Source organism: Daldinia decipiens, assembly GCF_022478715.1.
Source record: "Daldinia decipiens strain CBS 113046 unplaced genomic scaffold F4813scaffold_2, whole genome shotgun sequence".
NCBI classification, from domain to species: Eukaryota; Fungi; Ascomycota; class Sordariomycetes; order Xylariales; family Hypoxylaceae; genus Daldinia; species Daldinia decipiens.
In genome coordinates this window covers 443,934-456,873 of record NW_026054545.1, presented here as the reverse complement: position 1 = coordinate 456,873, position 12,940 = coordinate 443,934, and the positions used below count along the sequence as shown (strand labels likewise).

At 49.3% G+C, this 12,940-nt stretch overlaps 5 protein-coding genes across 5 annotated transcripts; 2 read left to right on the top strand and 3 right to left on the bottom strand.

Annotated features, from left to right (window-relative positions):
* Window positions 1–2,144: 2,144 nt before the first annotated feature.
* Window positions 2,145–5,066, bottom strand: F4813DRAFT_98225 (uncharacterized protein). Its single transcript, XM_049249104.1, has 4 exons — window positions 4,922–5,066; window positions 4,783–4,849; window positions 4,608–4,720; window positions 2,145–4,550 (listed from the first exon to the last, which is right to left on the bottom strand). The coding sequence occupies exons 1-4, from the start codon at window positions 4,963–4,965 to the stop codon at window positions 2,393–2,395; spliced, it is 2,382 nt and encodes a 793-aa protein (XP_049104072.1). The 5' UTR covers window positions 4,966–5,066; the 3' UTR covers window positions 2,145–2,392.
* Window positions 5,067–6,320: 1,254 nt separating this feature from the next.
* Window positions 6,321–7,268, top strand: F4813DRAFT_384820 (uncharacterized protein; the record flags this gene model as incomplete). Its single annotated transcript, XM_049246158.1, has 2 exons — window positions 6,321–6,687; window positions 6,760–7,268. 2 exons carry the CDS (start codon window positions 6,321–6,323, stop codon window positions 7,266–7,268), a joined length of 876 nt encoding a protein of 291 aa, XP_049104071.1.
* Window positions 7,269–7,499: 231 nt separating this feature from the next.
* Window positions 7,500–7,819, bottom strand: F4813DRAFT_384819 (uncharacterized protein; the record flags this gene model as incomplete). The annotated part of the gene is made up of 2 exons (XM_049246157.1): window positions 7,500–7,711; window positions 7,765–7,819. The coding sequence occupies 2 exons, from the start codon at window positions 7,817–7,819 to the stop codon at window positions 7,500–7,502; spliced, it is 267 nt and encodes an 88-aa protein (XP_049104070.1).
* Window positions 7,820–9,109: 1,290 nt separating this feature from the next.
* Window positions 9,110–9,714, top strand: F4813DRAFT_396788 (uncharacterized protein; the record flags this gene model as incomplete). Its single annotated transcript, XM_049247865.1, has 2 exons — window positions 9,110–9,363; window positions 9,438–9,714. The coding sequence occupies exons 1-2, from the start codon at window positions 9,233–9,235 to the stop codon at window positions 9,712–9,714; spliced, it is 408 nt and encodes a 135-aa protein (XP_049104069.1). The 5' UTR covers window positions 9,110–9,232.
* A 148-nt stretch (window positions 9,715–9,862) lies between these two features.
* On the bottom strand, window positions 9,863–12,937 carry F4813DRAFT_343478 (uncharacterized protein). The gene has a single exon (XM_049241541.1). The coding sequence runs from the start codon at window positions 12,682–12,684 to the stop codon at window positions 10,207–10,209; it is 2,478 nt and encodes an 825-aa protein (XP_049104068.1). The 5' UTR covers window positions 12,685–12,937; the 3' UTR covers window positions 9,863–10,206.
* Window positions 12,938–12,940: the final 3 nt, after the last annotated feature.

Genomic DNA, 12,940 nt, shown 5'->3' with positions numbered 1-12,940 from the left:
GAGAGCGCTGTCTGCTCTTATGCGGTCTTGTAGTTCGAGGAATAACTCTGCTTCTTCCTCGGTCAAGTTGAGAAGACAGTCTCCGTTGGGAGTCAGGAGTACGGTATGCTCATTCACCGTTTTTTGGACGGGCTGGAATGCGTTGAGCTTGTCCTCGTCTTCCTTAGTGACGATAGTCTTTAGCGTCGGTGGTAATGTTGTGGGAATGTTACCAGGAAAGTCCGAGCGATAGCCGGGCGCGGGCTTGAAGAAACTAATCGCCTCAGCATCGGCGTAACTGCCGCTTTCCATGACACTTCGAAAGACATCACGCAGGTTAGGAATGTCGCCAACATCTTCGTCCATGGGCTGTTCTATTTTTGGTTCCGGGGCGTGGCCGACGTAATCAGGAGTAAGAACCGTAGTCTTCGTCGACTCATTCAACCTTATTGAAGTGTCGATCGTGACAGGGCTCCTGGGAGGGCTCTTAGCCGGCTTATTCTTCTGCACTCCAGCAGCATTGGGTGGCTCGGATACCGAGTTAGTGTTCTTAGCTTTACTGGTCTTCTCGCTTACTTCTGCAGGAGCCGTAGCAGTAGTTTTCTGAGGCGCTGGTGTATCTGGCTGCTGCTCTAAGCCACTAGGCGTGTCTGGGCGGCTTACGCCGGTCGTCTTTTTCTCTTTCTTCTGTTTCTTCTTTCTGCCAAGGATGGGAGCTATCTCTACCTCTTGCTCGATGGGCTTTGGCTCGGCGATATGAGCGGCGGCCTCCTTCGAAGCTTCTTTACGTTGTTTGCGTTGCTGACTCTTCGTAGTTGCGCGCACAGAAGCGGAGCCAATCTTCGAGGGTGGCGGAGAGCTAGTCCGTGACACGGACACTGACGCGCTAACGATGGACGCCGTGTCAGAGATGGCTTCGCTCGCAGGCGTCGCAGGTCGATTGGCAGAACCAGCCATTCCAGCGGCTCGAATCGACGCAACAGCTGCGGGGGGTAGAATAGGCGACGCCTCTGCCTTTGGTGTATGGACAAGACGGAGTGTTTTTGGTGCAACCTTTGCTATGGGAGAAGATACAGATGCTGTCGTAGGCGTAGGAGTAGATAAAGCGGAAGCTCCCTGGGCTTTGCTGGCTTGGGAAATACCAGTAGGGACTTGCTGAGGTTTATCTGTTCCACTTGTTGTCTCGCTAACAGAAGGTTGTAAAATAGTCTTCGTAGCGGCTGCGATGTCAAGCGTGCTAGGAACTGGACGTTTATCAGATTTGGTGGGCGTGGATTTTGCTGGCGATGCCTTGCTTATATTATCGTTTGAAGCCTTCTTACTCTGGGACGCTTTGGTAGTAGTCGGTGGCTTGGACGGCAAGGCTGGAGTTACTTTGGGGGGCGAGCTCGCTTTGACCGAGTCCAAAGCTGGAAAATCCTCCTCCTGAAGGACACCTTTTCCTTTAGACTTCGACGCTTGAGCAGCTATGTCCTTTGACAAGCCACTCTTTGCCGCCAATTCCTTGATGCTCTTCTTCGCTTCGGTTCCGACTGCAGGAGTGCTTTCTTTCTTAGTTGAAGCTGGCTTCACAGGCGTTTTAGGTATGAGCGGAGTCACGGGTCGCGGAATAGCGGGCGACTTTCCAGATATCGCTGCATTTTGGCTTCCCTGGCCATGCGGCACGGGCGTTGAGCTCCTTTCATTAAGTTGCGCCGGAGGGTGAGAATGACCGAGTCCAAGCCCGGGTGGCACAGACGGTATCCTTACGTCTTTGAAGAAGGGTAAATGGGGTTCTTCGGAGACGTCGGGATCCGCAACAAGAGCATCCACCGACGAGGAAACTTCGTCGAGGGGTAAAAGGTCATCGTCTAAGAGACACGGTACGTTAGCTTACTCTTACTAATATACGCGATGAACTACAATACTAAGGAGACAGGAACAGCAGGCGACGCATCACGGAGTTTCCATCGTCGTCTTCCACAAGTTTATATATGACAAGAGCATCGGGTACGAGGAAGAAATGCTATATTGAGCAGCCTCTCAGGCCTGGTCTGGAGGATCGACCTGCGTGTTAACGTACATGAAGAACTTTGTGGAAGACGACGATGGCTTGCCTGGCGTAACCATATGACCGAATAATGCGAGGAACAAACAACAGAATAGTGCCAGAAAAGAAGTGTGTATCATCTGAAAGGCAAAGCACTGGCCGCGAAGCCTCGTCGTTTCCAAGAGCAATGGGGACGCCAAATGCAACCTAGACCCGCCCTGGGCCATGCCTCTCTGCAATGCTCGCTCAAACAATGTTGTGGAATATTCCGATTATTTCCCTTGACCCCTTCCGAAAACCTAGACGCCCCTGACGTACCCCTGGCGAAGCCAAGCAGAAAAGAAAACAAACGCGCCGCCATACTCCTTATGCGCTACAAAGCAGCTACCACCTGCCTCCGTATACGCTGTTCCCATATACCATGCTGGGGTTGTACCCACCTTGGGTTTGTCCTCCGTACAGCCCCTGTCCGACTCCGGTGCTGGTTCCCTGTTGCTGGTGCTGCATTCTCGCCTGCAGGATACTCGGGTCCGCAAGATCTACTAAGCCACTCCCCCCAGAGGAGGAAGTGTTAGCGTGTCTGTGCTTCTTCCCCTTCTTCTTCTGCTTAGGTCCGAAATCTTGGAAAGCCCCAGGCTGGGTACCATGGAGCGATGCCAGAAGGCCCGGAGCCGGAGCAGGAGCTGGGGTGGAGGAGGTGGAGGGTGGGTATTGATTACTGAAAGGGAAGTACTCACGCTTTGCCGCTTCGTGGACCTGGGTGCTGCCCGCGCCCCTCCCACGGATGATAGACTGTAGGAGTTCACTAGAATTATCCTTCGATCCCGCGCCAAACGCTGATCCTCCAAACGAATGCCCCTGGCCAAACATGCCACCATTAACGGGCGTTGAACCAGCGGACTTGAGTCCAGGCGGGGGCCCTGGTATAGAAGAATAGAGCTGGTTGCCTGGCTGCGAGCGATACGTAGACGGCATCATAGATGACTGTTGTGCCATGTACCGCGGGTCAGCAGTTGACTTCACATTGATCGAGCTAGAGCTGTTCTCGTTCGCAAAGCTAAATCTAGACTGTTGACGACTGTGTCCTTGGCCCTGGAAGAGCGAGGACTGTGGCGAGATGCCCGGCGGCATCTGGTCGGCAAAGCTACCCTGAGGACGAACGAAGAGCTGCTGCTGCTGCTGCTGCTGCTGCTGCTGTTGTTGTTGTGGCGTTATCGTACGGCCGCCAATAGAGCCGATAGCTGTGGGGTTCTGGGCGTAGCCGGATAGGCTTGGTCCAAACAGCTCGCTCGTGTTAGTTCGTTGGATCGGAGGTTGCGTCGGATTTCGTCTCTGGTCATAGCGGCCATTATCGCGGCCCTGGTCTCTATCTTCTGGTTCTCCACCAAGCGCGAGGCTGCCGCTCTCAGGCTCGCCTTCTGACGCCTCTATGTTGTCGACTTGCTCTTCATGGTCACCTAAGCGATTCTCTTCCTCTTCCCTCATAGCTCGTCTTTTCGCACCACCATTTACGTCGAATAAGGGGGGGTAAGAGTCATCCTTGTTTTTAAGGGGTAGAAACGCCTCAGGAGGGCAACTGGCAAGTACTTTAAAAAGTTCGCCGAAATCAGGCGCCTCATCTTCCGGATCGGACGCAGGTTTGGTGCTGGCGGGTTCGGACTTGGCAGGAGCATCGGCTACTGGCTGCTTCTCTGCTTTCCGGCTAGCTGTAGGAGGCGGTTCTACTGTCACCGCGGTTTCAACAGCCTCTTGTGTTGATTCACTAGCAACCGGTAATGAGGTAGAGATGGCAGGACTCGAAGCTGCACCGCTCGTGGCGTGGCTACCTCTTCTACTACGCTGCTGAGTAGTGCGTGCCCAATTTGCCGAAGGTGGCAGGGCAGGCCCGTCACCGGAATCTGACCCTTCTTTACTAGCAGTGCGGGCCATAGGCTGCGAGATAGCCGCGGGTAAGTGGGAAACCTGTTGCCGAGATGCAGAACGTGACGATGAGGCGGCATTCGATAGTGGACGTTGGGTATGAACACTGTTCAGAGACGAGAGATCCTGTCTGGAATAGCTGTCCTCCTCGTCGCCTAGCTCGTGTAGAAACATGCATTGTCGATTTCCACATTGCTCGTGCCTCAACCACGCTGAGCAGTACTTTGTCGTTCCTAACTGGGCCTTGAGGACGCGATCGCCATTATGTGAACCGTGCACAGCTTGTATACAACGGGCAGCGTCATCCTTCTTCTCAAAAGTTACATAGATACCTAGAGACTGAGGCTGGCCGTCGGCAGATTTGCGATTACTAATCGAGATTTTCTGGATATTGCCATACTGACCAAAGAATTCGGGTTTACGAAGTGTCTTGAGCAGCTCGTCCTCTCGTACGGTAGGCGTTAAACCTGTTACGTACACAAGGTTCTTCTGTACGACACGGACGCCTTGGAGATTCTTGCGACTTTCCTTCTCGGCCTCGCGCTTCTGGACCTCCTTCTGACGTTGTTCCGATGCTCGCTTCTTCTGGTTCTTTTGGATATTGGCGCGAAACTCTGCCTCCCTGTATAAAATTAGCCATACGCCATTCTTGTATATTCTCTCTCCACTACGAACATACTCTTCATGTGTGACGACCTTCCACTTGATATCCTTTTCGTCATAAGGTCGTCGACATGCAGGACACAGCCCATTTAGATTGTTTTTCAGGTTATTGTAACAGAACTGGCAAATCTAGTGAAGAGCCATTAGTACCCTATCCAATTATTATAAAACGACTCGTGCCAAGTTCGTACCTGATATCCGCAGGGACATGGTCTAAAATTCCTATCTGAAAGATCGAACTCTTCTATGCATAGAGGACTGTATACGAGATGTCAGCTTTCTACCTTGATAATGTAGAGAATATGGCTAGGTGTAGGAGGATATGCTTACCATGTATCCTCCTCATCGTCGATGAAGCTATCTTGAGGAGCCATATTGATTTGGGTGGAGAGTTGGCTTAGAAACTTGTGGTTGGTTGAGAGAATAGCTCCAGCACTGGGCTAGACCAGCGACGCTCAGCTCGAGTATTATATTGTCTAAGACCAGAGACCAGTAAGGCGAAGGCAAGTGTGTGCGTGCGTGCACTGAGGGTGCGTCGTGTCTATGTGTCAAGTTTGGGTTGAAATATCGGGTGATTATGCAGGTGAAAAGAAATGGATATTATAGCGGGAGTAAAAAACATGCGAAACCCCTTGTGAAAACGCGACCGAGGAAGATTAGAGGCAAGGTGAAAATGACTGGCGTATCTGTAACGTCGCGTGTGGTAGGAGAGGAGGCGGACGTGAGGTACAGACCGTTAGTCAGTTTGCGGTGATGGCGTAAAGGTAAGAACAGGTGAAGGTTTGAAAAGGCAAAGGAGGTTTAATGCAGAAAGATTGGTTCAGAGCGCCGAGAGGAAAGGTTGACCCGATTCGTGCTAGGAAACTGCAATGGCCTGTTACGGCTTAGCGTCTTAGCGTCAATTTTGATTTTTGCCTCAGCTGTTGTTCAAGGCTGTGTACCCTGCTACCTGAGTTTGCCAGAGCACCGGGGCAGATTGCTGGGTACCGATTACATAAGTTGTGCTCGACCTTTTTCTTTTTTTTTTTCTTCTTTCTTTCTTTCTTTCTTTATCTTTTTTTTCCCGTAGGAAACGGAAACAAAACCTAGGTAACAGCGGGGGTTTTAAATATGAACTGGCGGTTGTTAGGTGTTTACGAATAGCGCATTTTGATGCAGTCTCACCGCTGCAATAAGCTGCATCCAACTTTTCTGAGAATTTCTCTCTTGGTCTGGTGTAAATCCGAGGGATAGGAACACTTATTAATAACATAGTTGGGAACTAGAAGTACAAAGGTCATGTGCTACGTCACGGATTCGGCAATATGTGATTTCGTATATCATTGGCCAGATGCCATCTAAGTGGAAGTTAGTAAGGCTTAGGTTAGGTATGTACCTACATAAGGTAAGACAGCAGGTACGTGTGTATTGTACATGAGGTAAGAGAGGTACATGACCTATATAAGGCAAGTGCCCTGGCAGCCTGGGCAATAGGTACCTAGGTACCTAAGGTTAGGTACCCAAGATAGATAGTCGGAGGGTGCCTTAATATTGTTCCGCGAATTGGGAATTGTCTCGACCTGATTGGACTAGTTCCCCGATCTATCTTGCACTGTATTTAGATAATGGCCCGGCTCTTAGGTCATGAACTTCCTGAATAACCTCGATAGACAGCTCAAAACCTCGATAGACTATAATCTCTCTACAATCAATTGGCTCTCCTGCCACCGTCTGCCACCGTCTGTCGACCATGGCGACAAAGCTCTGCCGAAGCAGAGCTCTTGCCTCAGCTCTGCGACCTGCGAAACCCCCGTTGCCGTCCCGTACCGAGCAGGTCGCCGTCCGATGCATCTCTGCGACCGCTCGTCAAAATGTCAACATGCCTAAGGATGCTCCGAATATGAGGCATGCGCCGCGAGAACACCCCAAGGAACTTAAGGCGCCTATCGTCAACCCTGCAGACAAGTACTCCACCAAAGCCGACGACCTCCACCGGTACGGAGCTTGGCTTATGGGCTGCTTGCCCAAGTACATCCAGCAGTTCTCCGTTTGGAAGGACGAGCTAGTTATATATATCCCTCCCGCCGGCGTCATACCTGTCTTCTCGTTCCTCAAGTGTAAGACACGCATCCATATTCCGGGCTGATATATCCGCCTAGGGATGAGCTTTTTAGCTGACGGAAAGCTAGACAACACGGCTGCCGAATTCACTCAAATGACCACCGTTACGGCCGTCGACTTCCCGACTAGGGACCAACGATTCGAGATTGTCTACAACGTACTGAGCGTAAGACATAACGCACGAATCCGAGTCAAGACGTACGCCGACGAGGCGACGCCGGTGCCGAGTGTCACCCCTCTATACGATGGCGCCAACTGGTACGAGCGAGAAGTCTACGACATGTTTGGCGTCTTCTTCCTCAACCACCCGGATCTACGCCGAATCATGACCGACTACGGCTTTGAAGGTCACCCCCTGCGGAAGGATTTCCCGTTGACAGGATACACCGAGATCCGATACGACGAAGAGAAGAAGCGCATCGTCACCGAGCCGTTAGAGCTGACGCAAGCCTTCCGTAACTTCGAGGGAGGCTCAACAGCCTGGGAGCCAGTTGGTCCTGGTGACAACCGCACGCCCGAAACCTTCAAATTACCCACACCCAAGCCTGAAGAGAAGAAAGAGGAGCCTAAGAAATAGATGCCAGTTAGGCGGCTTGTACATAACTGTGACGCAATTGACGCTATTACTATTTGGCACTCTAGCCACATTATTGTACAGGTTAGATTAAAGAACATTGACCAAAGCACAGGTGCATTTTTACTTGAGGTGGCAAAGGCCTCATACGACATTCTCTATTAGGCTGTTGTAAGTCGGGGGTGTAATAGTATCGCACTATACTTTACTATACTTTCCTACAAACCCTCGTACCTACGTCTCAAAGTGTTCAATGCCACTCTGCTCCTCTCCTCCAATGCCGCTCCGCGTCTTAGCCGCATTAGACATCGACTTCTTCACCGTCCCAGCCTGCTGGTCGGTGGTACCCTCAGCTTTCTTACTTCCCTGGGGCTGGTTCGCGGACCGAGTACCAGGGTTCTCGTCTAATCCGCTACCTGGTCCAGGTGCACTATGACCGTACTTGGCTGCGAGGTATCAGCCTGCTACGTAGTAGATGTACCAAGACGCTGAAACTCACTTGAAGAGGGCTTGTCAGTGCTGTTTGCTTCGGCCTGCTGGAATAACGAGGACATGGCGTAGTATCTGCTCCGATGTGATATGTTATCACGCTTGCTTGTGGCTACACCTGATAATAGGCCTATTCGTAAAGGTATGATCATATGTTCCCTCCTTATCTATCACAATCAACGCCACTAATACGCTACGTTGAATCATAGATAACACCCGCCTTGTCGTTGCAATGATGTCATCGTGATGGACAAACTACGCTGCTGTGTACCACATCTATGCGCTTCCTATCGAATTTAAACGCTTAGATGGAAGTGCTGAGGTATTTATCTACTGACATGTTAATTACCTTAGAGCAATCCTCTAACTAGCTAATCAAAGAATCAGCTAGGTTAGACATTGGTATATATTTTGTGAGGAAGGTTTCTTTACACAATACGTTTAAATTAGTACGATTCTTCGAAATAGGTTTAAAGGGGATTGTTTTAAATATAATTAGTACTTTGAAGTATAAGATCAAATTAATTAAGGTTTAACGTTGTTTGGTATTTATACTTTAGTATATAGTTTTATATATAATTTTATTCCCCTTTTATTTTTAAAACTACGCTATATATCTAACAAGCATATTGATACTTTATACAACTCACACATTTATATAGTAAATAGTATAATATAACCATCATTTAAAGGATCTTTTTTTCTTTACTTTTTTCCTTTCTTTTTGTTTGTCATGGCAGATTTACACGCATACATAAATGCTTATCCTCTCCTAAGTGTCAAGGAGATACTTACTAGTTAAACGTGCTCAGTAAAGTCCGTTTTATATTCAACTTTTCAGACGGCTTAGATAAACCACAGTATGTACTTTCTAGACAATGTACCCAGTTCGCGCCTTATTTAACAGCCACGTGCCCCTTTTCTAGACATGTCCTACTTAACTAGCCTTCATGACTATTAGCTTAAGAATCTACCGGATACCTGACAATAACCAGCCTGATATACAATTAGTACTCACGTAGAACTATAACCCCCCCTATATGATGGCCGTGATAATATATTAGAACCCGTAGCATATATACACCATGATAATATAAATCCCCCAAAAGCCTCACTTCCAAAAAACGTCCAAGCCAAACGCCTAGGCAAAAGCTTGTGCCTATGCCATGAGGCCTTCTACGCTAAGCATTGATACTACCCAAAGCTTAACTCAGATCCCAATACTCATCATACGAAACGAGTCCTTATATATACCTTATAGTCAGACAATAGCAGCTAGAAGCATGGATCTCTTGTCTGATACTCTCACCCCTATTCTGTTCACCACCACCACCACACCCACCTTCGTTTCTACTGCCGGTGTTCCTACTACTACCACTACACACGCGAATAAACAATATCCCGGAACAGTCATATATAGGATATAGATCCTCCCTATACAAAGCGACAGCCAAGCACCCCTGCCCGATAAATTCAAAATGCCGAGTCTCCCCATAAACCGCGCCATCCGCCGCGACTTCGTCGCCGACCGCAGCAGCTGCTGGATCGAAGTGCCCAACTTAGACGGCAGCCTGTCCGTACATTTAACCGACGGACCTGCCTGTGAACAGTAAGCTCTCCTCTCCTTTCCCCCTTTAACCACCCTACTTACCAACCTCTCCCTCCCTCCCCTCTCCGCAACAGATACGAGCTCGTAAACCACAACTTCTGCGACCTAGACCCCAGCTTCAAAAGCATATTCCAGCACGGCTGTCCCCCGCCCCTGCTCGGCGCCGACCCGACTACTGCCGGTCGATACAGGCCCGTCCAGCAGAGCGGCCAGCAAACCGGCGAGCAATACGGCGCCTTGGCGTTGATATTTGCCGGCGGCTTTCTCTCGATAATCATCTTCGCTATGGTTATGTATCACTACAATATGAGGACTCGCTACATTTACGAGCCTGGTTATGACGAAGATTGATTAGCTGGGGATGTTCATATTGGCTACCTAACATAGTCGAGATTGGGCAGAGATGGATGTATGTGTTTTGCGGCTAAGAAGACGGACTGCTTTAATGTTATTTATACCTAAAAATTGTGGTGCTTCGATTTATAAGTTGGCTGGCTAATTAGTAGGCTGAAGTAAAGGGATACGGATTGGGATGCTACGTTGATTCTTGCCTAGTACTAGTTTATGAACCGAATGCCTGCTAGGCTAGAGTTGTGGGCTTAGTATCAGCCCGAATGCCATATAAGAAATACTTGTATCATTATATAACGCTATATCACAACGTGACTGATCCGTAATACTTCTACGGACCTGAGCATCATACCCTATCGTACTAGAACTCCAAGCTATACCTAGCAACATTCCTTTCCATCCAAGCCAAGTAACATGACCTATCCATGCAACGACGCCAATCCAGTATCTTACAAACACGCCATACGTCAATGCAGTTTTTATCATCATTCATCAATCCGACTGCTCATCTGCAGAATCATATACAATGGGCGGCGGCACCTGAATCTCGTCGTGTATCAGACTATCCGGTAATATCTGGCTCCGCGTTAGGAACTGCGAGGACCTTAGAGAGTGATCTCGCGCATGCCGGAACGCCGTCGGGCTGCTGTGCAGATTGGCGGCGGGTGAGTCGCTGGCGATGGATATTATTTGAGGGGGTAATCTCTCAGGAGATAGCGCTGGACTTGAGACTGTAGTAGCCTGCGACGGTCTAACGGTACTGCGTGTTCTCTGGCTCGGAGGTGCTGGCAGTGACTGAATTGAAGAACCTGACTGTAATCTAGGCGGCGTGGGCTTTGCAAATCCCTGGTTGCTTTCTGGTTGAGTCCTCTTGCCTCTGCCACTAGATCTACGCGTAGACTGGCTCGAAACAATCACTTCGCCCACGTTGTCAGCTTGATGCTGGGTTGAGAATTCAGCATCATCCTGTAGTTGGGCTGTGAGTTCTTGTGATTCAGTAACATTCGGACTGCTTGGCACCAACGCTGCTTCTGCTTCTTGCTCTTCCTCATCTTCACCAAACAGAGCACATTTCAAATTCGCCGTAAGTTCTCCGATAACTGCAGGAGGAACCCATATGTATTTCTGCGGGGCAGCATTTACCCAGCCCTTTTTCTTCATCTCGTCGAGGGGAACCGGATCGTTGAGCTCGTAGACCTGGAGTATCTCGTATGCATACTTGGCAACGGCTTTCCCTTGGTTGAACTCGACATTTCCAACCCCTTCGTTGTCCTCGATTTCTCCGGGTACTTTAGGGGGGCCAAGAGTGCACATATACTTCAGCTCGGAGAACGGCCTGGTCGAATAAATCCAGACGCGGGTTACGGTAGGTGGTATTTTCCAGACCCTGAATTCGTGATTCTTCGTGCCGTTGAGTATCTTTGCTAAGGGTTCAGGGTGAAGAGATACCATGATATCAGAGTTGTCAGTCTGGGGGCCAAGAGCATGAACGACTTCCAAGGGGAGTCGTTGACTTTCGAGTCCTTGAGTAAATATCTGAGTTTGTGCCTTCGATGGACTTTCGTCTGATTGACCTTTCTGTGGATACGACGTCGGTGATTTCTCTGCTACAGAAACCGGAGAAGGTGTAGATTTATTTACAACCTGTGTTTTAGGAAGTACACGTATTTTCTTTGGGTTTGGCGTGGGAGTAGCCGAGCGTGAGCGACTTGACTCTGCGGAATCACTCTCCTCAAGCTGGCGATTGATTTCTTCCGCTGAAGAAAGGAGCTCGGCCTGTGTTTCGTCTCCGATAACGCCGTAGCAGGTTTCTGCTTCTTCAGGATCATCTACTGACGGGACCTCATCTACCTTTCGTTCTGCTGGAGCGTTCTCGTCTTCTGTACTGGCCTCTTCATCTTCATCTTCATCTTCGACGTCTCCCGTTCCATCGATATCGTCATCGGAATCAGGTACTTCCCGTAGGGCTGGCCGGGCCGGTGTCTTCCTCAGCGGTTTTGGACTCTTTGGTTTAGTCCTTCCTGGCGTGATATTTTCTTTATCCTCAGGAAGTTCGAAACGAGTCTTCTTGACCGGTGTGGCCTTGATGGCAGAGTTCTGGGCTCGTACAGTTGGTGAGCTAAGAACCGTATTGTACGAGTCTGGAATCACTCGATCCCTTGACGTCTTGCTAATCTTCTTAAGAATAGGAGAAGGACCTGTCAAGTTGGCAGATTTAACCACTAGAGGTGACTTGTGCGGTGCCGGACTGTATCGCATCATCATCGGTGTCGTTGGCGATGTAGAAGATGGGATGACTGTCTTCGTCCGACGGTTGGTTGGGGTGGCAGACTCGACGAGACTTGGAACTGAGGATCTGATTCCAGACTGTGGCTCATTGGCCTTGGAAGGGACAGGCTCTTTTGCCTTCTTAGGAGTCTCCAGTATGAAGCCAGTATCGTCATCTTCCGAGTCATTGATTTGCCAATCCTCATCATCATTGTCACCCTGAACTGTCAATAATTGAGTTAAAGTCTGGGTATGGAAGCTACTCGACGGGTTTGAGCCGGGTGCATCTCCCAAAGTCTTCCGTCTTTTGGTATCTCTTGGGTTCTCATTCTTGACTAGTTCGTCTCCTGCAGTCTTGCGTCGAGATACTCGGGCCCTCTTTTTGGATTTAACTGCTTTTACAGGCGCGGGGGGTTCGGGCTCTTCATCATCATCTTCGGTGTCTTCTTCATCTTCAGACTTGAGTAAATCCTTAGGCATTGATGGCGATATGAAATCCATCTGGGTTAGTGTACCCTGTTTTAATTCCTTTTTGGGAGCGCGAGGACGTCTATGTATTTTTCCATAAGTTTTCCCATACGTCTTGACATTCCGCTGACGCTCAGGAAATAATAGTTGCTTGGGGGCTGCAGAAGTTGACCTGTATGATTTGCCCTCTGACGGCTTGGATGGGTTGCCATGGGACCTCGTCTGTGGCGCCATGATCGCAATGGCCAAGTGGACCTTTTGGGCAATTCCCCCAGTATGCGCCCAGTATTTTTAGATCAGTTGTAAAATGTAAAAGCTTGAAGACAGATAAGATAATACGTCAGCGTTCCGTCGATTATAGTGGATGTAGTTAGTAGTTATCTTGGAAACCTTAGGTAGTTCTTATTTTCCCTTGTTGAAGTTGAGATGTTGTTACTCAAGCCCATTTAATTAGGCAGATAAGATGTTGGAATGGTTGGAATGCGTCATG